The sequence below is a fragment of the Agelaius phoeniceus genome, chromosome 6 (assembly GCF_051311805.1).
Source record: "Agelaius phoeniceus isolate bAgePho1 chromosome 6, bAgePho1.hap1, whole genome shotgun sequence".
NCBI lineage: Eukaryota > Metazoa > Chordata > Aves > Passeriformes > Icteridae > Agelaius > Agelaius phoeniceus.
In genome coordinates this window covers 12422760-12450090 of record NC_135270.1, presented here as the reverse complement: position 1 = coordinate 12450090, position 27331 = coordinate 12422760, and the positions used below count along the sequence as shown (strand labels likewise).

At 42.3% G+C, this 27331-nt stretch overlaps 1 protein-coding gene across 4 annotated transcripts in view; it reads right to left on the bottom strand.

Moving 5' to 3' along the window:
* DENND5A (DENN domain containing 5A) overlaps nt 1-27051 on the bottom strand; it is a 62530-nt gene extending 35479 nt beyond the window's left edge. For 2 of the 4 annotated variants that reach the window (XM_054634617.2, XM_054634615.2), the window contains exons 1-4: nt 26815-27051; nt 8153-8224; nt 7444-7553; nt 6292-6952 (exon numbers count right to left, since the gene is read on the bottom strand). In XM_054634617.2, the coding sequence (XP_054490592.1) occupies nt 6292-6952; nt 7444-7553; nt 8153-8224; nt 26815-26920 (949 nt within the window). In that variant the 5' untranslated portion in view covers nt 26921-27051. The remainder of the gene's footprint in view (nt 1-6291; nt 6953-7443; nt 7554-8152; nt 8225-26814) is intronic. The other 2 variants (XM_077179826.1, XM_077179827.1) reach the window with 2 other exon arrangements.
* Between the last annotated feature and the right edge of the window lie 280 nt (nt 27052-27331).

The window sequence follows — 27331 nt, the reverse complement described above, 5'->3', positions numbered from 1 at the left end:
AGCTCAACCCAAAGTAGGTCATTCTACAAGTCATATGGAAATGAGCAAACTAACCCTTAATGCATGCTAAGTCACTTTCTGCTACCTATACCAGGGTCACCAGGAGCACCAGTCTGAACACAGAAGCAATATTGTAATCAGCTAAGAAACACATCAGAAATAATTTCTTTTCTCTGTGCTCAGGGCTTTCTATGGAAGCCTTGGATGAAACCCAAGGCATCTGGTATCTCTCAGATAAACATTTTTTCAAAGAGTGTTTAAATGTCCATAAAGCATGCTGTATAGCAGCCAACCCAACAGTGTGACTGAAATAACTATGCAGAAAATGAAAAGGATCAGCTTTGTTTAGCCTTTGCAATGCACGACCAAAGCCTCAGTTCAATGTAAAAACAACTAATGTCCTCCTAGAACTTAGGAGCAGTGTTAAAATACCTGTGCAACACACTGAGACATCTTTTATGTAGCACTGGTGGCTACAGAAGTTCACACTACTGGGCAAACATTGCATCCCCTTCATCTGTAACTACAGAGTCATCTCCAAGGGGTTTTGAAATCCCATAAAGGGGGAGGCAGCACCAGATGTGTGTTCCAATACAGCTGCTGAAACATCCCAACTGCCTTCCAGCTGCCAGGCTGGAAAGGGTATAGAACACTCACACAACTAGGGCAATTCCTGCCTTCTGTCAGGCTATAAATACAGCACAAACTGGAGACACAGGATGCCTTTTCATGATACTGCAACAACATCCAGCTCCAGCCAGGAAAGTGGAGGGAATACAAGGAAGAGAAAAAGTCAGTAACCTTCACATGTGAGTATTAAGGTGTGGGGGATGCCTGGTCTTCACCTTTCACACAACTACAGACACTGTGAAACTGAAAAAGACACTTGAATGGGCAGGCTCAGCTGCTGAGGTTTCTGAAGCTGTTGCACACTGTCACAGAGGGCAGATGGAAACTGCAAGAATAACATTTGTTCTAAACACTCTGGAGAAAAATTCAGCTTAACTGAGCACTTCCCAAGTTGATGGCTTTGATTCTATCTTTTGGCCAGCCTCCACTCAAGACTTCAGACAGCAGAAAAAAGAAAGGCCAATAAATTCAGTTCTTGGCATTCATGATTTATTTTGTCTGGGGAAAAAGTTGCAGAGTTTGGGGTCTGCAAAGAGCCCCACAACCTAAGAGGAACTCAGCACAGGTTTTGCTAACATCACCCATAATTCTGCAACTTAGGCTTTTGATTTTTAATCTTCACATCAAGCAGTGTTGGTAAAAAAGGTTATTTATGGAACTACCTGTCACAGCAGACCTGCCATGAAGGACCCTTTAACCAGAACAGGTGAGAACAGCTTAAACAGGTTAAAGCTTTTGCCAAAAGCTTATTTGGAGTGAAATACCAATGAACATCACAGCAACACTCCCCTACTCTGCCTGGACACCAGCTTCTGCCTGCACACCTACATGTGGGTTTGCAGCTTTAATCACAGCCTGACTGCAAAGAAGTGATGAATTAATGATAAGCTTTGGGAAGAGGAAGATTCTATTCCATACCCTATTTTCTTCACTTTTTAAAGGACCTTTAAATGTAGCCATAGATACACAAACATTGCAGCTGGTTTGTATTCAGCTTGTTTATCTGGAAGTACAAGTCTTAAAATAGAAGCAGTGTTTTCCTACTACACAAAACCCCCTGTCTGATCCTGCTGGATAATTTAAATACAACTTCTCCCTTTGTCATTAGGCTAACTTTAGTATCAGCCTTCCCCATTAATTATACAGTAACATCAATAGGTCAGAATTTCTATCCAGTGGGCAGCCACCTCCTGCCAGGGAGCTCTCTGCAAAAGCAGCTCTCTGATCCTGGGATACCCACATGGCTTAAACCACTCCCAAAGATTTGGCCTGCCCAGCTGCAGCCTGCAAGTAACAGTGACTGCATTCTGCTATTGGCAAAAGGCAAGGACAAAGGCAAGAAGCATGAAAATATAAACCAAAATAACTCCTATGTTTTCATAAGTTATACCTACCCAGAGAGGGTATGGAGGGAGTTTTGGGTTTAAAGAAGCAAGCAGCACAATTCTTGTACCAAATAATTAGAGAAGATTTAAAAAAAAACAACAACAAAAAGATTACAAGAGTGAACAAGAGTTTCAGCAGTGCTGTTGCTCTTGTCCTTGAAATCAGAATGTGCTTTTTCTGGAGTCAATGACATGATCTTTTGGCCTAGTATTGTACACAAGCACTAGTGGGGAAATAATGACATATGACTAGGGCACTGTTAGATGGGAAAGTGCTTAACTGATTACTGGGCAAGGAAAAGAAAATCCACTACTTTTTTTAATATGGCCACTTAAGAACACAGAAAAAGCATGATTTGTTATTCTAACCAACTGCTGTAAATAAAATACATTATCTCTTAAAGTGTGTATGAGAAGTTACACAATAATATTTATCTGTAGAAGATTTAAAAAATAAAAGAATAAATAGAGAGGTCCTGTGCCTGGAAAAAGAGGAACAGGATGGGAAGAAGCTGGCAGCTCTAGAAACCATAATTCCACCTCCCCGTTTTCACATTCTACCAGAGAGAAGTCTGTCAAGTGCCCACAGAAATCCTCTGACTCAGCCAAATTTAAAACAATTATACCATCACATTTTGGAACACTTTTTCCTTTTAATCTTCCTACTTCATGGATCACAATGAAATGCTGTTGTATTTGTCAAGTCACTCACAAGGCACATCAAAAAGCCCTGTAGCTGCAGTAAGAGCCAGCTGTGGTTAGCAGAAGCAGTGGGGTGCAGTATCCCCTGTTGTGTGTCTGATAGAGGGCAAGGTTCCTCAACACTGGAGGCATAACCAGAGTGTCCTATGCAAGAGATCAGAGCTAGGCAGCACAGAGTAATACTGCAAAGACATTAATACCTTAAATCTCCAGAATGAACATTATTTTAAACAAATGAACAAAGATGAGGAGGAGAGATTCAAAGGCAGAGCAGAAAGAAACCCTTATTTGTACTGTAACATGGCAGCAGACAGCTGCCACCCAGAAAATAAAACTGTCCTAGAGCACAGTCTGTGGCAGCAGTGCATTACATTTCTCCATTTTTTGTTTCTAGCTGTTTAGAAAAATTACCTCTAAGCAGATTTCACAGCTGTCTTAACTCAGTATACACTTTTCAGAAGAGCTCTAGGTGCTCTCTGAGATAAGGAATAAGTCGATTTCACAGTTACAAGAGCAACATCAATTGCAGGAATGCAAACCAGCTCCCACAGAGTATCTGGCAAGGGCACTTCCCACAGGCCTCCAGCACCACTGACTCTCTCCAGATCTCCTCAGCACTAGCAGCATCCTCAAATTCCTCCCTCTCTGGCACTTCTCCAAATGGTAGACAGGTCTCTCAACAGGACAATCCAATTGAGGCATTCATTCCCTGCACTTGGCTTACAGCAATCCAAAATACACAAGGCTCTGCCAGCATAGTGGGACAAAAGAAGAATTTCCAGAAGCATCAAGTCAGAAACATGTCAAAGGAATCTTAAACCAAAACACTTTCACTGCCAAGTGAAGTTACTCCTACTCCAAGGACTGACTGAAACTTAAAACACTAAAATAATTTGTTTCCAAAAGGATTGCACTTGGCAACAAATTCAGAGAGACATATAATTATGAAAAGGTTTGGGTTGGAAGGGACCTCAAGATGATCTAGTTCCACCAGACCTCCAAGAGGTTTGGGGTTTGGTTTTTATTTTGGTGGTCTTTCATTATTTTGTGTGTGTTTGTTTTTGGGGTATTTTTCCAAGTAAATCTTACAAATCTGCTGATCCTGACATGTACTGTTCTAAATCTAAATCCACTCAATGAGTATCATAATCTCACCTGACCCAGGAGAACAAGAAATTTCTCAGTCACCTCAGCTGTCTTGGGTTGAACAAACTCACAGGACATTTAAAAACTCAGTATTTATATTCTGAAGAACAACCTAGACTCACAGTGGTGTGCATGCAAGAACATGAAAAAGCCTTTACAAAGTAAAGCAATCCCTGATTCCACTTAGAACTGAGTGCACAATCACCTGTAGCTCCATTCAATATTTCCTGCTTTACAAACAGCAAAAAACAGATGTTACTCAACCTGAAGATGTTACTCAATACTGAAGAAAGAGGAGAATATATTAGCACCATATTCCAGTTGAAAAGAATAACAGAGGCAAACAAACAAAAACTCAAGAAAACAGAACAAAAAAGCAGAGAGATTAAATCCCTCAGCAAGTCCTTAAGAGAAGCTATGTTTAAAAAGAAACAATTGCCTGCTATTACTGAGAAGGCACTGCTGCAGCCAGTTCACCAAGCCTGAGGCTCAGAAGACAGCAAACAATTCACTAAAATTATTTTTCTACTCAAGGAAGACTTTTCAACCAAAAACTAAAATGAGAACTTGACAGAGAGATGAGACAGCTCCATAAAATGTACAACACAGCCCAGCTCAGCCCAAGCTTGGGGTGAGGCAGGGAAACAGTGGGCAGAAAGTGTCCTAACTGATCCCTCATCCCTCTGAACTCCAAATGTCTGAGCCAGCAAACAAGAAACTCAAGTGTTCCAGGGCTATTTTAAGCCTCTTTAATTAGCCACTGATCAGACACCTGGAAAGGACCCAAGACAGAAAGCTGAACCTATTAAAAGGGCTTGGAAAGAGAAGCCAGGATCCAGCAGGCTAGCCCAGAAGTGAGCTGAGCTCCAGCCTGGAACAACAGAGCACTCACAAGGGGATGGCTGGAGGCAGCTCCAGGAGCACTGCTCCCACATGGTGATGGACACATGGAGCTGCCAACCCTCCACAGGAACCTCAGACACCCCCAGAGGCCAACAGCACCACACCTTTCTTCATGAAGGGTGCTCGTGTTCGAATCCTCCACTGGTGGGACACAGGTGTCCACAGAAACTCTCCCTGAATCTCAAACATAGCAATGCCTAATCCATTTCAGGGGAAACCACAAAAGAAACTTGACTGCTAGACAAATATTTCAAGATTTGCTATGAATTTGTTTTTTAAATCCAAGAGAGTAACCACTACAGAGTTCAGTAAGTTTTTTTTGACTGCATCTGAATTACTGTGCAGCTTTTCTCTTGCAGTTCACAGTGTCTATAAAACGATACAACTGTAATTTAACACCCTGATGCCATTACAGACTTTTAATCACCCTATTGTACACACAGATCCATCCTTGGCTTTAGTCTATGCACAGATCTTAACACACAACATAAAATCTGTATTTCATGCTTGGAGAAGGCTGCTGATAAATGTAGGTAATATTTCATAAATAGTTACTATCTGTGTTCTACCTATTTCAGTTACAGCTCAAGGGAAGTAAGCACTGAAAACAAATTTCAGTAACACCATGGACTAGCCCTGAATTTGTCTTGGGATCTCTTAGGCTTCCTAACCATTACTATAAAGTAGTGTTCAAAATGCAGGCTGTTTGCTTAAACCACACCATTCTGAATGGGTGAGTTTGGACTAATGTTAGTCAGCTTGGGCCAAAAAAAAAAAAGTACAGAAATTATCTTTTGGCATAATTCCACATAGTCTGTGTTAGAGCAACAGGATGTGGAGTAAGAAGGCCAGCATCCACAAATTTCAACACAGAAAATAGATCCCACTCCCACACTACTCACTAATTGATAAACATGCTATTTCAGCTCAGTTGCTGCCCATCCTCTTCAAAGCAAGCTTCAGCTCTGTGTCTTCAGAGCTATAACTGTTTCAAGGCCTTCATGGAGATTTGGGATTTGAGCTCAGTCAGAACTTATCTTTCAAAGTAAAAACTAAAATGTGACTTTGGGTACTCCAAGAGAAAACTGTATTTGCATGATTAACTCTTCTTCAGAACCAAAGGTATACATAATTGACTGTGTATTGATTCAGAATGCATGGCTAGTTCTGCAGAGATAGCAGGGAATTCAGCTGAGCAGCTAGACAGGAACATGGAAAGGCAAACTGCTCTATCCACTAGCACAGTTCCAGAGCCAACAATAAAGGGGTCAGCCAAACCACAAATAGAGGAGATGATGTGAAAAGCCAGTTTTAAGTTTAGGTGTCTAACAGCAGGAGCCAATGCAACACTCTCCTTACAGTGCTTTTCTTTACCTGAAGACCTGCAGACAGATCAGTCAGACTGCAACAGCATGCTCATGCCACTTTAATGCAGCTATTCTGCTGTTTGTGGTGCTTTTAGCATTCAAGACACAGTAAGATCTTGTGCCAATACAAGATAAGAAAACAAAACCCAAGTACTCACGCTGTGAATAAAGCAGTATCTGAAACTCCAAAAGGGCACAGGTAAAGAGTTGAACCACATTTTCTACTCCAAGCAATTCAAAAACTTCTTTAACAGGAAAATCAAACAATGGTAGTTCATTGGTGCTTGGCCTCTGGCAGATAATTGGTCCATAAACACCTGAAAACTTCAATGACCTTCCTGCTGGAGGAAGAGGAACCTCATAGAGAATATTGTAGATGTAGCTTTCTAAAGGTAGCGGCGGTGGCTGAGGTGAAGTCACTGCTTGGTGAAGCTGTTCCAGAACTTTCTTACAAGCTTTCATGAAAGACATTGGAGTAATCAGACAAATGCACTTGGAGACATAGAGAGTGTCTCTGCTGATGTCATAGGAGTTAAATCTCTGTAGCTTTGAGACAGAGGTGCCATTGAGGTCCCCAGTGCTGCTGCAGCTCTCCTTGTCATTGGTGGGAGGGCTGTGAAGAATGTCATACTCAGCATTGTGCATATGATACAGGGTCTGCATTGCACTGCAGATCTGTTTGCTAGTGACTTCCTCAAAAAACGTGAGGGAAAATCCAAATGTCCGCGAGCCATCTTCACGGGTAATAATGAAGGAGTGGAACTGAGGTTCTCTGGAATCTGCTTGTGTCTTGAAAGCAAGCCCTTTAGGCATACACAGCTACAAAAAAGGGGAAGGGGAGACAATATCCATTAAAAAAGGCTTTTCTCTCCCCCTGCCTGCAGAAGCATTGGTGAAAATGGGATTTAAAATCCACATGCTGCCATCGCATTTCACTTTAAATTCTATTAAGTGTTACATTTCTGCACAATACAGTGATATGGGTCTAAATCAGAAAAACAAAAGGAATTTATCCAAAGGCCTGCATGCAATTTCTATTGAAACTTATTACTATTTTGTTACCAGCCTCATATTTTTTTATGAATAAAATAATAAAATTCAAACCCACATAAAGGAAAGTACTTTTCTGGTCACCAAGACCAGAAACCTGACAGAGAAAATATTTTATCTAAATTAAGATACACCACATTATATTAAATGGAAAAATCATGCAGAAAAAAGATTCATTGATTGCAGACTAATTTATTTCTCTACTAATTCTCTAGAATGTAACAAAAAAAATAACCCAAAAGCCATGAAGTGATACTGACCATTCCCACTGCATCCTGGTCAAAAGGGTTCCATTCAACATTCTCAGGATAGCGAGCAAGAACTTTGGATTTAAATGTGCGTCTTAACGGAGTCTGTTCAAAGTTTTCCCCTGCAGATGAAAGAAAAACACACAAGTAAATATTTCATTCCCTTTTTGAGCAAAAACAAGGCCAAAAAGCAGGACATCAGCAGGTAGACTCGAGGGTAAGTGAATTAAGGACACATTCCTTTTAAGAGAAACAGAAAATGCAGACAGTTGGTTAGCATATAGTCAGACTGCAGATATTAGCAAGGATTAGCTTTGTAACACTTCTGTGTTGCTGAGTATCTGTGCTTTTCCTTAAGTGTGGCAATCTTGAGATTGTGGTCATGACAGCAATTCTCTAAGCCACTCTTCAGATATTTCAGATTCTTGTTAAAACACAACAAAGGCTTCAGTTTCAGTGCAATGTTGTTACTGAAGAAAAGCACAAATAGACAAAATGCAAAGATGATGCAACTTTTAGATAGACATACAAGTGACATCATGAGATCTCTTAATTTCATTTTCAAGGCTCAGGAAAAAAGATAACCACCATCTATTGCAAGAAGTTAGCTGTGAAGGAAGAGTCTAGAAGGTTAGAAGGTCAAGAACCACATAAATGTCCATGAAGATAGAGCATCAGATGAACAAAGTGCTTTTTTTTTGCCCCACACTTTTTCCTTTACCTTCTGTTGCACTTGAAATGAAACGGCTGCCACCATCTCGGGTTTTAGAGGCCTGTATATACTGGCATAAAGCTATATAACAAATAAAAACAACACTGCATTATACATTTCATACTGTTGATCATGATCACGTCGCTGACACACACCAGTAAAAAACATACAAATATCCGGAATTAGCATGCAGGACAGTCTACTTCCCTAATATGCTTTTTCTACAAATACAACTTATACAAATTTCTCATTTTACCTACAAATTTCTAGAAGGAGATGATCAGTATGTAAGAGAAGCTCACTGTTCCTGTACACACAACCTGAACACTGATGCAGTAGGAACAAGCTGCTTATGAAACTAAAGTGTCACATTTTAACTACAAAATATTTCCAAAGAGCAGATGATGAAACTGACCCCAAGGACAAGACCATTTCAAGGCCTTTAGAAGTGTATGAATTTAAGTGGCATGGTCCAGCTTTCCACAGGTGCTATCCATAGATTAGATTGGCTGAAAGTCTTGTGTAGAAGCTCTTAAATTTCCTCTAGAGCAATGACAGCTCATTGTGATAGCACAGAACTTTCTGCAGTAAATAGTCTGAGTGTGAGCAGTTGCTTTAAAAAAACAAAAATGTACAACTGTGTATCTTAAAATAAGCTTAGCTATATTACTAGAATGCAATTAGCTAAATAAGCATGCAGCTGTTGACAGCTGCACTAACAATCAGGCACAATTGCATGAAATCATATGCTTTAAATAAATGGAACTATTTCAGCAACACCTGCAAAAGAGAAAACACACTCCAACTCCTCTCTTGTTTTCTTACATGCAGCAATTACAAGGCAATAGAAATTGATTTCAGAATTGGTTGGGTTTGTTTTGGACGTCTAGAGTAATATTTAAAGTTCAATTTCAAAGCCAAGTGAGAATCTTTATTTGGCACGACACTTACTTGCACTAAGTAGCCACAGACAGAGATCTTGCAGCACTGTCTCTGCACAATACAGAACCTAACAAACGCATTACACCAAAGCAAACAGAATTTCCAGTGAATGCTTAACGAGTCCTTTGACAGCTGAGAAGCCTGGTAACTGAGGATTTTCTTGAAGTCTAAATATTATCTCAGACAGGGAACTTACCCTGAATCAGGACCTAGGACAGGTCTCACAATACCCAAAATATTCACACCTATTTTGCTAATTCTCTGGGTTTTAGCACTGAAATTGAAGGAGGCATTGCTTTCATTATTTGTCTGAAAAATCAACAGCTCAGCTAATTTTCATACAAAACCACACAGCTACATTATTTATTAATCTGTTCAACCATATCATTCAATAATATCATTGTTCAGAAAGAAAAAAAAAATGCATATTTGGGAAAATCTGAAACAAGTAGAAAGAGGAATAGTTAGGAATAACCAGGACACAACTTCACTGAAATATAACCATCTTATGAAAGAGTAGAGCTAAAGACAGAAAAGATAACAGCATTTCCGCAGCTAACACAACCATAAAAGATGAAAATAAGCATTTAAAGAAACTTTCAGTCTCCCAGAAAGAAAAATGGACATAATGCCACATCTCTACTGACACAAACATCCACTCAAGTGAAGTCAGTCCTCTGTAAAAAGCTTTTAAAAGTATGTCAGGAGATTTAACACACCTACTGTTTTCTATATTTACATCTGTGCAGATGATGTAATGTCAACTTTTAGATAATTGAGGAAAAACCTCAGACATGTACTAAGCTGTTTTGTTCCTTGGCTGGCTTTTTTTTATCTTCCACATACGTAGAGGAGAGAAAATACACGAAGGCCAAATTTTCTCCCGAACTTGGAAATCACACAGCACAATCACTGAGTTCACCCTTGTGCAAGGCTATACATTTGAAATTAAAAAGGAAGATCTGTGATTTGAAAACCTTTTCATTAAGAGTAGTAACACTGCAAAATACATGATGCTGCTGGTTCCTTATGATTAAGAAAAATCCCAAACCCTAACAAACACTGAATGGATATTTACCTATTTAAAGAAGCCTTGCACCATCTCCTCCCAAGAGACATTCTCACCAACACACTCTTAAATTTTTTAGAGCTGGAGTCTGTCTGTAATTTAATGAAAGGACTAAAATTGATTTCTGGAAACCACTGAGTCCTGATTCAGACAGAAACATAAGGAGCCCTGTCAGGCCTTGCTGCCATCCATCAAGGCACTCAGCTGTTGCACACACAGCAGCACCCTGCTCTCCCCTCCCTCTCCTCTCCTCTCCAGGCTGCCCTGCTGGAATACTGCTGCCAGCTCTGCAGGGTGCTCCTCTCCCCTGCCACAGCAGCACAGTCTGCCATCCCCAGCCAGCTCTTTTGGGAGAGCCTTCATGCTTGGAACACCACAAACTCTGGACCATGCTGGCTCCCAAAGATACTGGTTCAAACAAGGCAGGGAACGTCAAGGGACAGCTCAGTGATGTTGGAAAGTTCAGCCCAGGTGATCTGTGCAACTCCAGGACACTGGACACTCTATTTTCTGGCCATTACAAGTAAAGGGAACCTGAGCACCACTATTTCCTTTTCCTGGGCTCCCCCTTCCCTCTTCTCTAGTGGTTGTCACTAGACAGCCATCAGCAGTGGGGAGGGAGAAAATCCACAAACAATACTGACTTACATCCAGAGGCAAAAAGCAATTGACCCTGAATTTCTACATTTATGATCAGCCTCAAACAGAGACACCCTGGTACAGCAAAGATCCAACTGCAGCACCTCTCCAGCAGCAAAAATAACTCAAGGTTTTGAGATCTGTCTCTGTGTGAATTACAGAGTGACAGAATTAAAAGGATATTCTGAGCTGGAAGGGACCCACAAGGATCACTGAGTCCAATTCTTAAGTAACAGGAATCAAGCCACAGCCTTCATGTTATTAGCACCATGCTCTAACCAACTGAGCTAATCTTGGTTTCCTTCAGTTAGTGGATTTATTCAGGAATAATTGAAATTATTTTGATAAAAAGAGTGAAGAGCAATTTTAGCAAATGCAAGAGACCAACCCACCAGAAGAAATGGACAGTTGTATTCTACAACTAAGGAAATGAAGGCACAAGAGGAAATAAACTGATAAAGATATGATGTATCCCATAAGTTGAGCTAGAGAGCAAGTCCCCACACTTAACAACTACCAAAGGAGTGCTATCTTCATATCATGTTTTTCACAAGGTTTCTCTCCCTTAGAAGAAATGGCTAGAAAGTACTTTCCTTATCCAAGTTATAGTAAAGAGGTCCTTAGAAATTATTTATCTAAAAATAATTTTCTGTTATACACGTTCCATGCAAAAGGAAAACTTTGGAGGTTTTTAATGGAACACAGTATTGCCTGCTGAAGACTAAAGAGGTCTTTCAAACACCATTGATGTTCTTCACATACACATTTGTCACTCAGGTGTTTGTTATATCAGAGGAAAAGCTCTACAAAAATCAAGATGCAAAATGTCCCACACACTGCAAAGTTGCAACTACCTTGGACTTAAATCAGAATCAATGATCAAACAGCTACAACTATAAGATTATTTGTCAAGAAATGTCAAACAACATACAAAATCCATAAACACCCAGCAATACTTCAGGAAGTTTCAGGCCAACATCAAACCTTCAAAACAGTAAGAATCCCACTGCATTTTGCAATGTAAACAATATCATGAAAGCATAGAGAAATAGAATTTCACCAGGCACAGTACAAATGCATAAGCCCCAGTTTAGTGCAGCCCTGGCACTGCACCCAGCAGGGGAATGACAGTGAAACAGAGCATCTCAGAATTTCTTTGTAATTGGAAAAAAACCTGCTCCCTGTGTCATCCCACTCAAAATAGGATCAGTGAAAAAACATGGATTAAAAATAAACAAATAGAGAATAAAGAAAGGGTTAACAAAGATGAAAATTTCACTAATCCAGTTCAGCCACACAAATAGCTTAATAGCTCATGGTGATTCCCCAAAACAGGAGGGAAGCAGAAAGTAAACCACAGACACAGAGGCAGTGAAACTGGTGAGCTGAAGTTCTAATACCTGCTAGCTCCTGAAGCCAGCCCTCCTCCTGAGGCCCAGCTCAATACCTGCTGGCTCCTGCCATGCCACATAATAAATAGATTTTTCAACACCAGCAACCATCACCCAGCTCTGGTAATGCTCTTTGCTTCCTCTCCCATTTTTCACGCTTTACCAACCCTCCCCATTAAACATGATAGATCCCTGCTGCCCTGGAGATGGCTGAGCACCTGCCTGCCCAGGGGTGGTGGTGAATAATTCCTCTTTTGCTTTACCTATTAAGCTGTTTTTATCCTGACCTGAGAGTTTTCCCACTTTCAGACTTCTGATTCGGTCACCCATTCCAGAGGAGGGGAGCGAGAGGCTGTGTGGGGCTGCCTTAAACCACACCACCGTGTAATTTGAGAAGACATGCATGAAAGACTTGAGCTATTGGAGTCAGCTTGCTTATCAAAAGGGAAGTCACCAGCTAGACACAGCCTCTGAGGAAATCTCCTTGGCTGAGGGATGGCCAAGGCTGCAGGCTTGGCCTGGCTCTTCCTGGGCAGGCAGAGCTCAGCTGAGAGCAGGCTCAGACCACAGAGAGGGACACTCAGCACCAAGAGGATTAAATCCCACATCAGAGGCAGGTAATTCTCCAACACCTCCATCTCACTTCTTTTCAGTAAACTGAACCTGAGGGACTGAATTGTGTGCATAAAGCAAACTACAAACCTGCTCAGGATGACCAGAGAGTTGAAACACATTACATTTATTTGGAAGATCCAGCTCAAACAGTCCAGCTCCCCTTTTCACTGCTGCATGGCAGCTCACACCGCTGCTCCAACAGCCACCTAATACTGTTTGCAATGTATGGAACCATGATGGGCTTTCAGTTCCAACTCCATTTACACCACCTGAAATTATGCTGGCCTACATATCTGTAATTTGGACTTTGCAATTACCAGCACATTAGAGCAGCTAATGCATGCACTGCAAGTATCCTACGCTGAGCTAACAAGTACACCTAATTTTATCAGTCCCTTCCTGAGTCACCTAACACTGAACATAAGCCACATCACCACAGAGATTTGCAGGGTATGCTGGAAACCTCCCTGGCTCTCAGTTATTTTTCTCCCCCTTCTTACCTGTGTTACTTCTCTTGCTGCTCCACCTGTGAGCAGTGGACAGCAGTGTATGTGTCTTGGTCTGATGAGAATTAGGACTTAGCAAGTGATGGAGTCTCCAACCTAGGCAGGAAGCATTTCTTTCCAAGTGTCATGCATCAATCTGCAGGAAGCTATCCATATCAATGGATATGACGTTTTTGTAAGATTATAACAAGGAAAAAAAAGAGTTCCATAAACTAAAATTAAAACATTCAATTCAAAACCTGCAAATGCCATCTACCAAGCTTTCCACAGCTTTGAGCGGGAATAAAAAGAATGAACTCTGAAGGTCTAATTTTAGCTCTTTGCTGATTTACCCAGAGAAAAATATGATTCACTGCCTTCTGTATTCCTCTTCAGGAAAAGAAAGGGGGGGAACAAGGGTCTTCCCAATAAAGTAATAAGAAAAATGGTCAGGTTACACAACTTGCAGATTCACCTACTTATGACCTTGCAGAGATGTAACATGTTTCCACATGCATTGCTTACAAATCTCTAATGCAAATTTCCAAGAAAACTTGTACATGATTCTAACAATTCAAATTTCCCTGCTGACTAGCTTGCTTCTATGTAAGAATGTTTTTAACCCTGCATTTTTTGTCTTCAATATCTCAAATCGTTCTTCTCTGTAAATCCTGCATTGCCATGAAAAGTTTCCATTACATAATAGAACAGTGCCTTAAGTTGTCCTTAATGAGAAAGGGAAAACTTGTTCAAAAAAAAAGCCAAGGATGCTTTGCAAATAAAGCCTTTTTAAAACTGAGTCATGGCCTTTTGAAAATGCTGTCAATTTACCATTTGGCTTTAATATTTAGAAGGTGACTGCAGTGCTACAACTCTAAAACTTATGCAAGACTAAGAACTGTACAGGAACTTCTCCCTGCATCTCAGCTAGGAAAAACATCTTTGAACAGCTATCTCAGACGTAGACCAGCTCAATTTTCCCTCTATGACAACAGAGAGCAAGTCAGAAGAGGTTACCTTAGTTACCAGAAAAAGTGCCCCAAAAACAAACTAAATGGTGGTGGCAATACTGATTTCAAGGCATCATTAATACTGCCACCTTTGTTTGTTCACTGAGTCCACTCATCTGCTCAAAATAGTTATAGAACAAAGATCCAGAAAGCTTGGCTGGTTCTGATTAAGTGGTTTGCTGCTTCCACCCAGCCAGGCAGCTTCTTTCTTTAAATTCCTGTGATACAGCCTGCTATTAATTCAATTCATTCTGTCTCAGTGTACATTTATTGTATACATGACATCTTCAAATAAAAAATTCTTAGATAGCATGCAATTAAAACATTAACTTTATATTTTCCACATAAAGACACTTACTGGAATCTTTTAGCATACAGAGACTCTATCAATTTCTGCTGTCACTAAAATGAATGTCTTGAACTAAATATAAAACAGCTTCAACATGAAACAGTCATATTGCTGTAATTAACAAATGAATAAGAACAATGAGAATTTGTACCAGCAACAGAAACTATGAGCCATACACTTAGGGCAGCTTTCCTGTACTACTCATCACAGAGAATCCAGAGAAAATGGATTTAGCTTTGACAGGACCCTACAGACCCCACAGCCACACCCTCTAGCTCTGCACTTTCTGCAGCACAGCTCCAAGGATCTGGTAATGGTGGGAACCCTCCCAGCTCTGCAGGGCGGGGGACTGGAGACCCAGCTGACAGACAAAGAGCAGAGGTTTCAACAACTGAGGGCTGCAAGGCAAAAGTCACACAACAAGGGGATTTGAACAGCAACTCAACTACAAACACCATTCACAGAACAGCCTAATTCTACCCTGCTTCAAATTTAAAAATGCTATAAAGCACAAAGCCATACTTCAGTGAAAAGGCCATCATAGATTATTTTCCAAATGTCTTTTCTCATTCTTGCGTTTCGGGTGAGAATTTTTTAAGAGCAAAACCATACCTGTCAAAGCACCTAATGAAAAGAAAAACGTTTCCAAAGATACAATTTGCCTTAGATCCAAAGATAAAAGTAACACTTAGAATGAGGTGAATCCAAAACCAGCAGCATAAACAGCAATAGGATTCCCAGTTCTGCCAGCAAACATCCTCAGTACACAAAATAAGGCTACAGATACTAAAGTAAATAATTATGTTTATCAAACATAAATTTACTTCAGCTCCAAAATTCATGGTCCAAGTCTAAACAAAAATAGCTGACTGGCAAAACAGAGTGCACACACTTCTGGAATCCACAATCTAGAAAAGAAGAAAGTATGGAGTAAATAAAGGCAACCTGGGGAGAGGGAGGCACTGGGGGAAAGAGATGGTACATACACAGAGATCTGAGGACTTCTTGATTCTCAGACTGACACATGACCAGCACCTGGCCTGGCTACACTGAGAAAGCAAATACAGGTGCTTAACATGCAGGAAGGGATGCAAAGACCGTCAAGCCAAAAATCAGTCTCTTAAAACTGAAGGCAAAAGAGTTTGGTTAAAAATAAGACTTGCCCTATTCGAACTTGCCAACAAAAATGGTGAAATATTCTATTTTCAAGTCTTAAGAGAAAACTGGGATCATCAAACAAGTAATTCAATTATATGGCCTGAACCATAATACCATAATAGATGTGAAATGAGATGGAAATCTGTTGATTCAATCTAGCCTTTCAAAAACATACAAGAAACAAAAAAAGAAAAGAAAAAACCCTAGGCCAAGCCTTCTGGAGAACACCACCGTTCTGATTTTTCAGGACACCCTATTATAAACACTAAAGAAAAATCCTTTCAATAATACACAGAGAGCTATTAACACAGTAAGAATTAGCCAAGGTTTACTTTTCAAACAGAAAAATTCTCTGATTCCTTCTTCAACAAATATTAAACCATATGTAACTAGAGGAAAAAAAATCACCTCTCTAAAATGCAGGAAAGAAACATTCAAAGTCTGGCAGACTAAGGTAAGAAATTCATTATACAAGAATTCTTGGAATAAAAACCATGATTCAAGAAAAGCTGCAGCTGCCAAGTCTGTAAGCAAAGAGCCACTCCATCAATAGACAAATGCTTTCAGATTATGACTTCCTTCCTTCCAGTTCCTCCTCCTTAAACAGAGCTGCACGTATTTCTCATTAGAGAGGACTCCCTTCTCCAGCAAACCTCTTGCTCAGATATACACAAAGAAGAATCCTTCCCTTTTATCCTGAAACACACAAACCCTCTGTCCCACACTCCCTATCCCCCTGCCCCCATTGGCAAGACCACCTGGCAAAGCACAGGCTGAATTAGACCACTTAATTTGATACTGGAACTGGGACTTGAACACTTTTTAAAGCAGGTTAAATTATCCATGAGAAAAACCTTCAGGGTCACTTTCACTTCACTGCAGCACGGCTGTTGGAGCAACTGGAATCAGGTGTTTCAGCCACTGTCTGTAGCAGCCTCCATCCCACTGGATTTGTGACACATCTGATTTTCACAGCTGGGACTTCCTCTAAAACCTTCATTATAAAAGTTACTGTTCCACTTTCCCTGACAGAAAACCTTGAAGGCAAAGCAACTTCACTGCCTGCCTTTCTGAAACCAAGGTGAGAATATGAGCTACAAACACACAGGTATGGATCCCAAGGCAAGTGAAATGTGGGTGGATGGAGTGCCATCCTTCCTCTGGGAAAGCTCAAGGACTTGCTTTAGAGGGAGGAGGGAAAAGACAAAGAACATAACCAGTCATAAAAGGCTCTGATTGTTTTATTCCTGTTTGTCATCTAGGGAACCCACACTTGTTTGTAACAACCCCTTATCCCAATCCAAGCAGAACATACTCTTTGAACATTCAACTGGCAATAAAATTCCTTCTCCTGCAGACTTTAAAAAGGTGAGAAAGACAAAAAAAGAGAGTTAACCCTAATCTGTTGACTGTTAAAGGTCTGTTGTTTTCCCATTTTCTTTTGCTTTCCAAAATTCAGGAAAAGTAATGTTTCAAAAATCATAACACAAATAAACTCACTGTGAAATGAAATAAATTTTAAAAATAGGTCATTTTGCTAACTGGAAATTCAGTGTAAACTCTGCCTGATACAAATAATCGTTTATTCCTTTGATAGGTAAATTCTTCCAAGCCCTTCGTGGCAAATGAAAATCTAGGAGTTAATAGATACCCATTCATCATTTAAGTCCCAGCATTGATCTAGTTGATAACAAAACATGCTGCCACACACAGCCGGGAATCGTTTCAAATGCTGCAACAATGAATTTAAAGCACCACAGAAAAACAGCTGAGGCCATCTGCATTCTGAGATTGTAAGGTCAGGAAACCAAAAGCTTTTGTTTTTATTGTTCTGCTCCTGCTGCAAGGAAGGCGGGAAGAGGTGGGACAAGGAAGTGGCAGGACAGGGTAGTGGCAGAAGAAACCAAGAATCTAAAGCAGCTTTTAAAATAGTCCTCAGCTTCTATCTTTAAAAACGACCTAAAGATTATTTTTCCTATAGCTTTTCTTTTTGTGCTCTTTTGTACGTAATACAGGAAGACAGATGGACAATATAAAATAAAATGTATTTTAATCAAGACTGTTTTGCAGAAATTTTCAATGGAATGGTCTTAAAACCAGAATTGTTTTACTAAACCACTTTTCTGTTCTAGCCCAAGCAAAAAAGACTTACAGAAAGATATTTAGGTCTGTTTCCAACTAAACAACAGAGGCAGGCCTCAGAATTTCAATGAAAGGCGTGTTCACAGCCACAGGGGTCAGGAGGGACACACTATTTCCATTACACAATAGATCTGCAATATGTGCAACAGAAGACACTAAGAAAGGAAAAGGGTGGCTTACCTTCAGAATAGAACCAAATTCTTTTACATGAACTAAAAATATGTAACAGAAGTGGAGACAAGCATATTTTAAGCATATTTAATATAGAAACCAGCTGTTCTTCTCATGCCCCCCTAAGACTGGCAGATCCAGTGGGACTCTTCAGGAAAGCCTGAGCTCAGATCATTCCAAACAACTCTTCCCAACAACCATGGTCTCCTTTCACAGTGACACATCCCATCCACTTACATGTCCCTACTTTTTGTGCTCCCACAGCCTTCTGGCTCTGAGGACTAATGGAAACACATCTGTGTAAAAAAATAAGGATCAAATCTTACTGAAGCACTTTTCCAGTCCTTCAACCAGGATATCACTGAGGTTTTGAATTGAAAAGGAAAAACATATCTTAAAAAACACATGAAGTCTTTCAGCAGGTTTCAAAAACATACAGAGGTCAGAAAAATACAGAAAGATCAGCTATGCAGTCATTTCAGTATACCAGTCCTGGCCAGTGTGGTTCACTTTACTATCTAACCTATGAAAGTAACCTGCCTTAATAAGGACTGCTCCCCTCCTAAATAAAACAAAATGTGTCCTGTAAGAAAGTCAAGTTGCTTGAGAGGAGTGATTTCTAATCACAGGAAACTAATCAGATGTGCTGACAGTTTGGTCAATGGATATGACAAACCCCAAAGCTTTTCTCTGCTCTGGCTGGGTCCTTCCTTGTCATCTCTCCATCCATGCCTCCTGAGCTCTCTCCCTCTTACACATAAGCCCATCAAGCTCACCTTTCTTGTCCAGAAGGCAAAATTCATGTTTGGTTTAAAAAAAAAAAAAAAAACCCTCATGTTTTCAACATGAAAATCTGTTTAGAACAAGAAGAACAAAGAGCTGAGAACAGAAGTCTCAGGTCCAAGTTAATCACCTACAACTGTGTATCACCACTGTGGTCCAGGTCATAAACAAAGACCTCAGTGAGGACAGGAAAGAGAGACCACAACACCTTACACTTGGATTGGTCTGCACTGCCATAAAATCTCTGCCAAAAGAATTCTGAGAAACGACCGAGATACTGGTAAACAGAAATGTTACCAGTCTTGAGCAAAACTTTTGAAGGAGTTACTTCACATTTCAATTTAAAAAGGAGCTTACTTGACATTTCCCAGAACCCACACATAAAAGAGACAGAAAGGACACAACAGCCTTATGCTGGCACCAACCTTGTTGACTTAAGGGACTTCATCTTTTCCCCAGTGCAACTCTAATGGCAGCTCAGAAGGACATGGCTGGGCTTGGGGGCCAAAATTAGGAAACAACAATTGGCAAGGCAGCTTGCTGAAAGTAGCAAGTTAAGGAGGAATAACAAGCAAGAAAAGCTCCTAAAAGTTTATGCTTGTACTGCAAAAAAGAAACTTTTCCAAACTCACCTGAAGCTATGTGAAAGAGTATCTGTTTCTGTAAAACCAACCTTTTTTCCTCACTCAGATACTGAAATGCTGCTTTCTCTGAACAGGTTCCTTTAGCCTGCCATGTTATTTGTCTCTAGATCACTTACCCATGAAATGAGATAAAGTTTCTTTCTCAAAATGCTTCAGTATCCATATATAAATGACTCAGTACACGTGTACACATTGTACCTGACTGTGACTGATAAAACAACCAGGGAAAAACCCAAAAAAACTAAATTAAAAAGCCAATATTCTACACTTCTACAGCAAAGTTTGCAACCAATGGGCTCCTGCCCATCAAACCATAAGTGGAATAGCATTTTCCTGAAAAGACTAGGAAACATGCCTTGAGCAGAAACACTCCAAGTAAATTCTACATCATTCACCAGTTTGTGCTGGAATGCTTGATAATTTCTCAGTGCAATAATGTTTTAAGCCTCACAGGGATAGCATTCCAGTTCGCTGCAAACTTGACTGCAAACCACAAATCTGAAATGGTTGTCAAGAAATGGAGAGAGTAATTACTGCACAATGTGCATCAGTAAGTAATTGCTTCTGACACTGTCACTTCATGGGCATCAGTTCTGCTACATGAGCCCTGCAGGTTAGTGGGAATTCAAAAGATAACCATGAGAAGTCATTACCAGAACACTCAAGTAGGATTTCCTTAAGTCAAAAGGTGGATAAAAAACAGTTGTGGTGTTTTGTAACTTCAGAATCAGTAATTTGAAGAATTGGGAAAAAAGTTATTATTCTCAAAATGGCAGTGTTTCCCACCAATTCACTCAAGAGCTCTTTGTGTAGCCTCTCTCTTGCAAAATAAACTGCAAAAATCCCCAAATACAACAGGAAAAAACAAACTAGCAACAAAAAAAACCCTAATGGACAGAAAGCCAAATGAGCCCATATTTGTAAGCCCTGACTTAGTAAGCTAAAATTCCTATGGCTTTTTTAAAAGCCATAGGAATTAAGCCTTTTAAAAGGCTTAAAAAACAGAGTTGTAAACCTTGGTTCTTTAGACAATGTTTTAACACCTTAAATTTATTCTCAAATCAAGAACTTGTAACCTTTCTCCTCCCCCACATATTGCCAAAGAGTCTTCCAAGTAAACCAAATTTATAACTGAATACAGAAGGGTTTTGAGGGGATTATTCCAGAAAGGACCCATCCTAATTGACCTAAAATACAAATATGATAGAACAAGATTGGCATTACAGAAACATCAGCAACAGCCTGTGGCTTCAAATACAGTTCAGCAGAGTCCAGCTGCTTCCCCCTTACATCAGCTCTGCCGTCCTTTATTCCACTTATCAGCTACCCTAGCACGTCTGCCTCAGTTCCCAAAGAGACAAAAGACCTTTTTGGCACTCAAACATGGCAAACAGCTCCAGCTTCTTGGGAAAAGATAGAGGGGGTAGGGAAGAGTGGAATAAGCTATTATCTGGGTTAAAACATTTCACATGTGCCCGTGTAAGCCCAGCCAAAAGCTGCTGCTGCTATCTGCTGCCTGTCCACAGTGGCCGGAGCGAAACCAGGTGAGCTGTGAGCCCTGGGGCCACTGCAGGGGCCTCCCACAGGCTGAACACCTTGTCAGCAATCCCAGAGAAGCAAAGGAGCTGCAAACCTCCCCTTCAGCCTCAGAATGAATCCCCACGGGAAGAGGCACCAGTGGCAACTGTGGGAAGCTTGCATGGATACCATCCACATGCACAAAGAGAGGAAGAGGGGGAAAAAAAGTCTACCAAAAACAAAACCCCACAATCACAGAACAATTCAGCCTTTGGTAAAATCAAGCAATAGTTCCCAGCAATGGAATTCACTTCTGCAGCAAGTGCTGGTGCTACCACCACAGCAAAGATAGAGGGATTTACTCACATGCTATTTAACAGTATTGCAGAAGGGCACAAAAACCACCTGGCTCCAACCCCAAATGTCTTAGTTCTGAGATTAAAATTCCTAACAGAACAAACTACAAAACAGTCAAATGTCAATCAGAAAACTATATCTGCTGATTTTAAACTAAGTTTGTATTTGTTCTTCCTCCTCTTTTCCCTTTAGCCACCCCTTACAAATACCTTTGCAGCAAAATAAAAGCCTGGAAGTATTTAAGTGTGTTTAACTTGGAAATGAACACAGGTGCTGATAACAGCCTTACTTCATGGACTTCCAGAATGGAATTACTACACTAATTCCACTAAGCAATTTACTGGCTTACATATGTGGCCAATGCCTTCAATCATGTCATCACACACTTTTTTTTTTTTAAAGTTCATATCAATACAGAATTCCATTAAAACAACCCCTAACAATGCACGAAGATAAGCTGTCATTTTAAATTTGAGGCCAACAAAATAGAAAAATAAGGACACTTCAATTATAGACAGAGAAATTAGTTGAGACAATGTTTCTGTTTTCCTGGTGAGGAGAAACGCTTACTCTGAGATTGTCAGAGTAATTTTGAGTGGATCTAGGTGAATACTATACACCAGGTATCATCTTCTTTTCACAAACCAGCAGTAATCAAGTGGCTCCTGTGGCAACACAGAGATGCCTCACTCATAACCAGTCATGTTATGCCACTTATTCTACATGCAGATCTTGCCTCAACACCATGAAAAAGAAAATGCAAAAAAAAGGGTATGACAGAGGAAGAACCATTAAAATTGTATCTGATCATCACATAAAGAGTGAAAGCAGACCTAATATGAACTCTGAAAAGGCTCATGAGGGGTCTCTACAGCAAAGATACTTCCTGGACAATTGGGCTTCACCTAACTCTATTTTCATTCTCCTGTAAGGATGAAGTTCATGATCAAGTGGAAAAACTCAAAGCACCATGGTAAGGACTTGAGCAAAGGAACACAAGTCCACCTACTAAATAAAGTAATTTTTAGACCAAACCTTATAAAAACGGTTCAAACTGGGAAGAAAGGCAGGGAAAAAAGTACAGGTGGCAGAGTAGTCATTAGGTTTACTCTTCTTTTTTTTAAAAAAAAAAACAGTCCTATTATTGAATCATCAATCTTTTCTTCACAGACCATAGGCTTTTTTTTTCTTTACACTATTTCTCCTTTGTAACATTGCTATTTCTGAAATAACTGATATCATCTTTATACAACATTCAAGATGACCCAGGTATGTTCAACAGATGCTTTTCATTAGAACATGGGTTCCAGATACTTAGATCTGAGTTCTGTATTTTGTAAAAGCAACCCCAAGACCACAATTTCACATAAATGTAAGGCGATGGCAAGCTAATGTTCTGCTTTGCCACTCCATAATAAACAAACTCTGTTGACAAGTGATTGCTTGTAAAAATCCTTTTGTTCCATGTTCTTTTCCACTAAAACCCCACTAGTTCCATATAGTGCAAGGTTTCCCACCATCATTCAGATCACATCTGATTAACTCAACAGACAAAAGACTTCAGCTGAAAGATGAGCCTCAACTCCATTCTCATTACCTTTCCAGGGCACAGTCATACAATCTGAATGAAGAAATCCTACCATAATGTTGCAGCATTACAATACATGACATTATGTACAGTAGATTTTTGGTGATGCATTTCATCATCTCCAGATGACCAAGGGCCAGCAATGTGCCCTTGCTCCAAAGAAGGCCAGTGGTACCCAAGGTGCATTAGTCAAAAACATTGCCAGCAGGCTGAGGAGGTGATCCTGCCCTGGAGGGGCCACAGCTGGAGTGCTGTGCCCAGCTCTGTGCTCCTTAGCACATGGACACGGTGCAGAGAGTGCAGAAAGGGGCCACAAACATGAATAAGGGACAGGAGCAAAGGCTGACACGGCTGGGACTGTTTAGCCTGCAGAACAGAAAAGCTCAGGGCACAATCTTAGCAATGTATAGAAACATCTAACAGAAAGTGCAAAGGTGATGGAGACAGGCTGTATCCCATTCCAGGGCCAGAGGTAATGGGCACAAACCAAAATCAAGAGGTTCCATCCAAACATCAGGACACAGCTTTTCACTGTGAGGGTAACTGAGCCCTGGCACAGGCTGCACAGGGAGGTTGGGGATTCTCCATTTTTGGTGATACCCAAAATCACCTGGACATTGTCCTGGGCAAATGGCCCTAGACCTGACAACTGCCAAAGGTCCCTTCCACCTTCAACCCTTCTGTGGTTTGCTCTGTGAAGGAAATTCACCTGTGACAGACCTCAGCCGTGTAATGAAAATTTCTGTCATCACTTCTGGTGTATCAACACCATCTGGAAACACAGAAACGCGCGGCAGTTCCTCTCTCACCCAGCTTAGCAGCTGACACTGGAGCTTAAGCTTCATCCAGTGCTGGGGGTTTTGTTTTGTTTTGCTATCACCTAGCAAATATTTTCCGTGTCCTTTAAGAAGTCACCCAGTGGGAACACAATTATCAAAATAAGAAAGGACGCACAGAATAGGGATAAAAATGCCCTAGCAATAGAGACTCTTGAACCTGTGCTAACTACAAGTCCTAAATACAGAATTTCTCATTGCATTAAAAGAAAACAAACATATATATATATATGTTTGTTTATATCCTGTGCCTTTTCCACCAGCCAGCCAACTTTTTCAGGAAAAAGCCTTACAGCTGTGCTATTCAGTAAGCTTCCAACATACAAAGGGAAAACGCCATCAGAGGTGTCTCTTCAAACAAAGTAACTCGAGCAAGCACCAATTCCTGAGCTTATCCCTCATTTCCAAGCGTGAAGCTAACGCTGTAGCACCCACATTAAGGCCGAACACCTGAACTGCGCGGCTGGGTGAGCCTGCCGAGAACAAAGTGTGCGGGCAGCATCCCCGGGGCCGCGCAGCGCAGCGGGCTCCGTGCGGGGAGGGAGGGAGGGAGAGAGGGAGGGAGGGATGACATCATGCGGGGCCGCTCCGGAGCCCTGCCGCAGGAGAGCCCCGGGGGACCCGCAGGGACCCGCCGTGCCCGGCCCCGCAGCAGGGACCCGCAGCAGGGACCCAGGGGGACCCGCCGGGCCCGGCCCCGCATGAGGGACCCGCAGCAGGGACCCGCCGTGCCCGGCCCCGCATGAGGGACCCGCAGGGACCCGCCGTGCCCAGACCCGCATGAGGGACCCGCAGGGACCCGCCATGCCCGGCCCCGCATGAGGGACCCGCAGGGACCCGCCGTGCCCGGCCCCGGCCCAACAATGGGCACTCACGGAGCCAATTGTCTCAACAGGACGAGGATTCAGAAGCTGTTTTGCAGCGCAGAAATCAGAGCGAGGGGGGGAAAAAACACCAGCGCACAATGACCCTTTCATTCAAACAAGAAAGGCTCGCAGGAAGTACAGAGTGTTTCCAAGCCTTATCCGAAAGCCGTTGAAATATAACAGAGGCCTCTCCATATTTATCAGTGGACACTGGAGGAGGCTATAGCCCAAGACACAGTTTGAAAGCATTATCAGTCACACTATCATGCATTATTAATAACACAACAAACTCAAGAAAACACACTCGAATTCCACCTAGCCCTTATGCTGTGACATTATCGGAAATTTTCCCCCACCTTCTTTTAAAATTTTTTCTCAAATCATACAAAAATCTGTCTCCCCTATAAACACAACAACCTCTTCTCCCCCCAGCCCCACACCTTGTCACAGGTAACACCATGGTGGAACAGCAGAGACCAGGATACATCACACTCCACAGTTCTACATACTATAGATGCAGTCCTTGACCAGGAAAGCAAACACAGAAAGAACAGCATGCTCCAGCTTTCAGACCTGCACACTCTGACAGGCTATTTTAAAAAAGGCACTTATATCTTCCAGTTTACTATTAGATAGCTAGCCCAAAGTAATGCACTGTTGGTTTTAAATTGAATTATATGAGAAGAATTATTCATAAGCCTATCAAGAACAGGGAGCATTATTGAGTATGCCTCGCACCACATTACACAAATAGATTTGTAGTAAATTAATCACAAAATTAACATCTTTCTAATTGTTTTTGATCTATAAACTTCGTTCATTCTCCATTTAATTAAAAGAAACCCTCACATATCTCTCAATGAAATTGCATTTTGTTCTCTTAGATTTCTTAAATCAAACTGATACTGTAATTTGCAGTGCCATTGCAGAGCAGACTGTTATGCTGTACTCACTCCTCAAGCCTCAAACTATAGCCTACAGTGACTTTAACATTAGACAAACATGAATTCTCTTAGGGAAAGGTACTGCTCAGCATGAGGGACAGGTGAGAAATTTTGTTTGAAGTCATTAAACAAAAAAAAGAGTTTCCATAATAGCCAAAGTTTAGAGGAGCTCACTCAATGCAAGAAGTCAGTTCTAATAACACGAATTCTACTCTACGAGGAACAAGCACTTATTTAGTGAGGGACAGTTTAAATGCATCAATGTTAAAAACCCCATGACATCTTATAAAAACTAACTAATAAAAAAAACCCACGAGGCTGGGGGTGAGAGACTGTACCACCGGTCAAGTTCAGAGCCCAGATACACAAAACCAGTGCTGATGTTAGGTCAGATTTTCACCACCACATTCCTTCACCTTTCTGAACTGTTAGAGATGCTAAGCCACACTCCGATTTAACTGAGGCCAGTAAAATGAGACTAAAGCTGAAGAGAGGTGCTGCTAAAATTCAATGATTTTTAACCTTAAAAACACTGCTTTGACACAGTGGTGTGGTTTAGATGGATATGGTTTAGTTGCGGTGTGAACATTCTCACCTAACAGCAGAGTAATCACTTCCTAATCCGATTTCTTTTCGGATACTTCTGCAAGAGAATTCTTATCCCGGGCTACGAAAAAAAGGTAACAGTGAACACGCAAATGGTTTTCTCTTTCTCTCCCAAACCCGACTCCTTCAGAGTGCCCGTGTGTCTCAAACGCCTGGCTAAAGTTGGTACTCGCACCGGGCTCCGGAGGGAGCGCAGAACATCGCCGCTGGGGCTCGGACCGCCTAAAGCCACGGCACCGCACAGGGCGCGCTCTGCCCAGCCCGTCCCGCGGCGCTGCTCGGCCACTTGTACCGACCCCGGTCCGTGCCCGGCCGGGCGCTCCGCATGCCCGCGGAGCCGCAGCGCCCGGGGCTCCCGGCAGGGTACGGGCAGCCACGGCAGCGCCCGGGGCTGCGGAGCGGGGAGGCGGCGGCGCGGGCAGGGCAGGTAGCGGCGCGGGCAGGGCAGGTAACGGCGCGGGCAGGGCAGGTAGCGGCGCGGGCAGGGCAGGTAGCGGTGCGGACAGGTAGCGCGGCCGGACCCCGCCGCCCCCGCGCCCAGCGCCGCCGGCCACTCACCGGAGAGCTCGTCCGGCTCCAGCCCGGTCTCGGTGTCCAGCCCGCAGATGACGAAGTAGTCGGCGAAGCGGCCGGGTGCCGAGGAGCCGCCGCCGCCGCCGCTCATGCTGCAGGGCGAGGGGCGCGCGGGGCTCAGCGGGAGCGGGGCCGGGCGGCGGGGCCGGGATCTCCGGCTGCGCCCGCCGCCTCCATGGCGGCGCGGGGCGGGCGGCGCCGCGCGGCATTCTGGGAACGGCCCCCGCCGCTCGCGGGGGGGGCGGCCCGGCCGCGCGCCGCAACGCCGCGCCTGCGCCCTGCGCGCGGGGGTGACGTCATGCTGCTGCTGGCAGCGCTGCCGCTCGCGGCTGCCGGGGCCGCCTGAGGGGGCCGCCATGGCGGGCGGTTACGGCCGTGCCCCCGCGGAGCTGCGAGAAGGGCTCTGCTCCCTCCGCAGGCACAGAATCAGGGAATGGGACGGCCTGGAAGGAGCCACAGCCTTGAACTGCCTGCTCAAGCAGGGTCACATGGCACAGGGGTC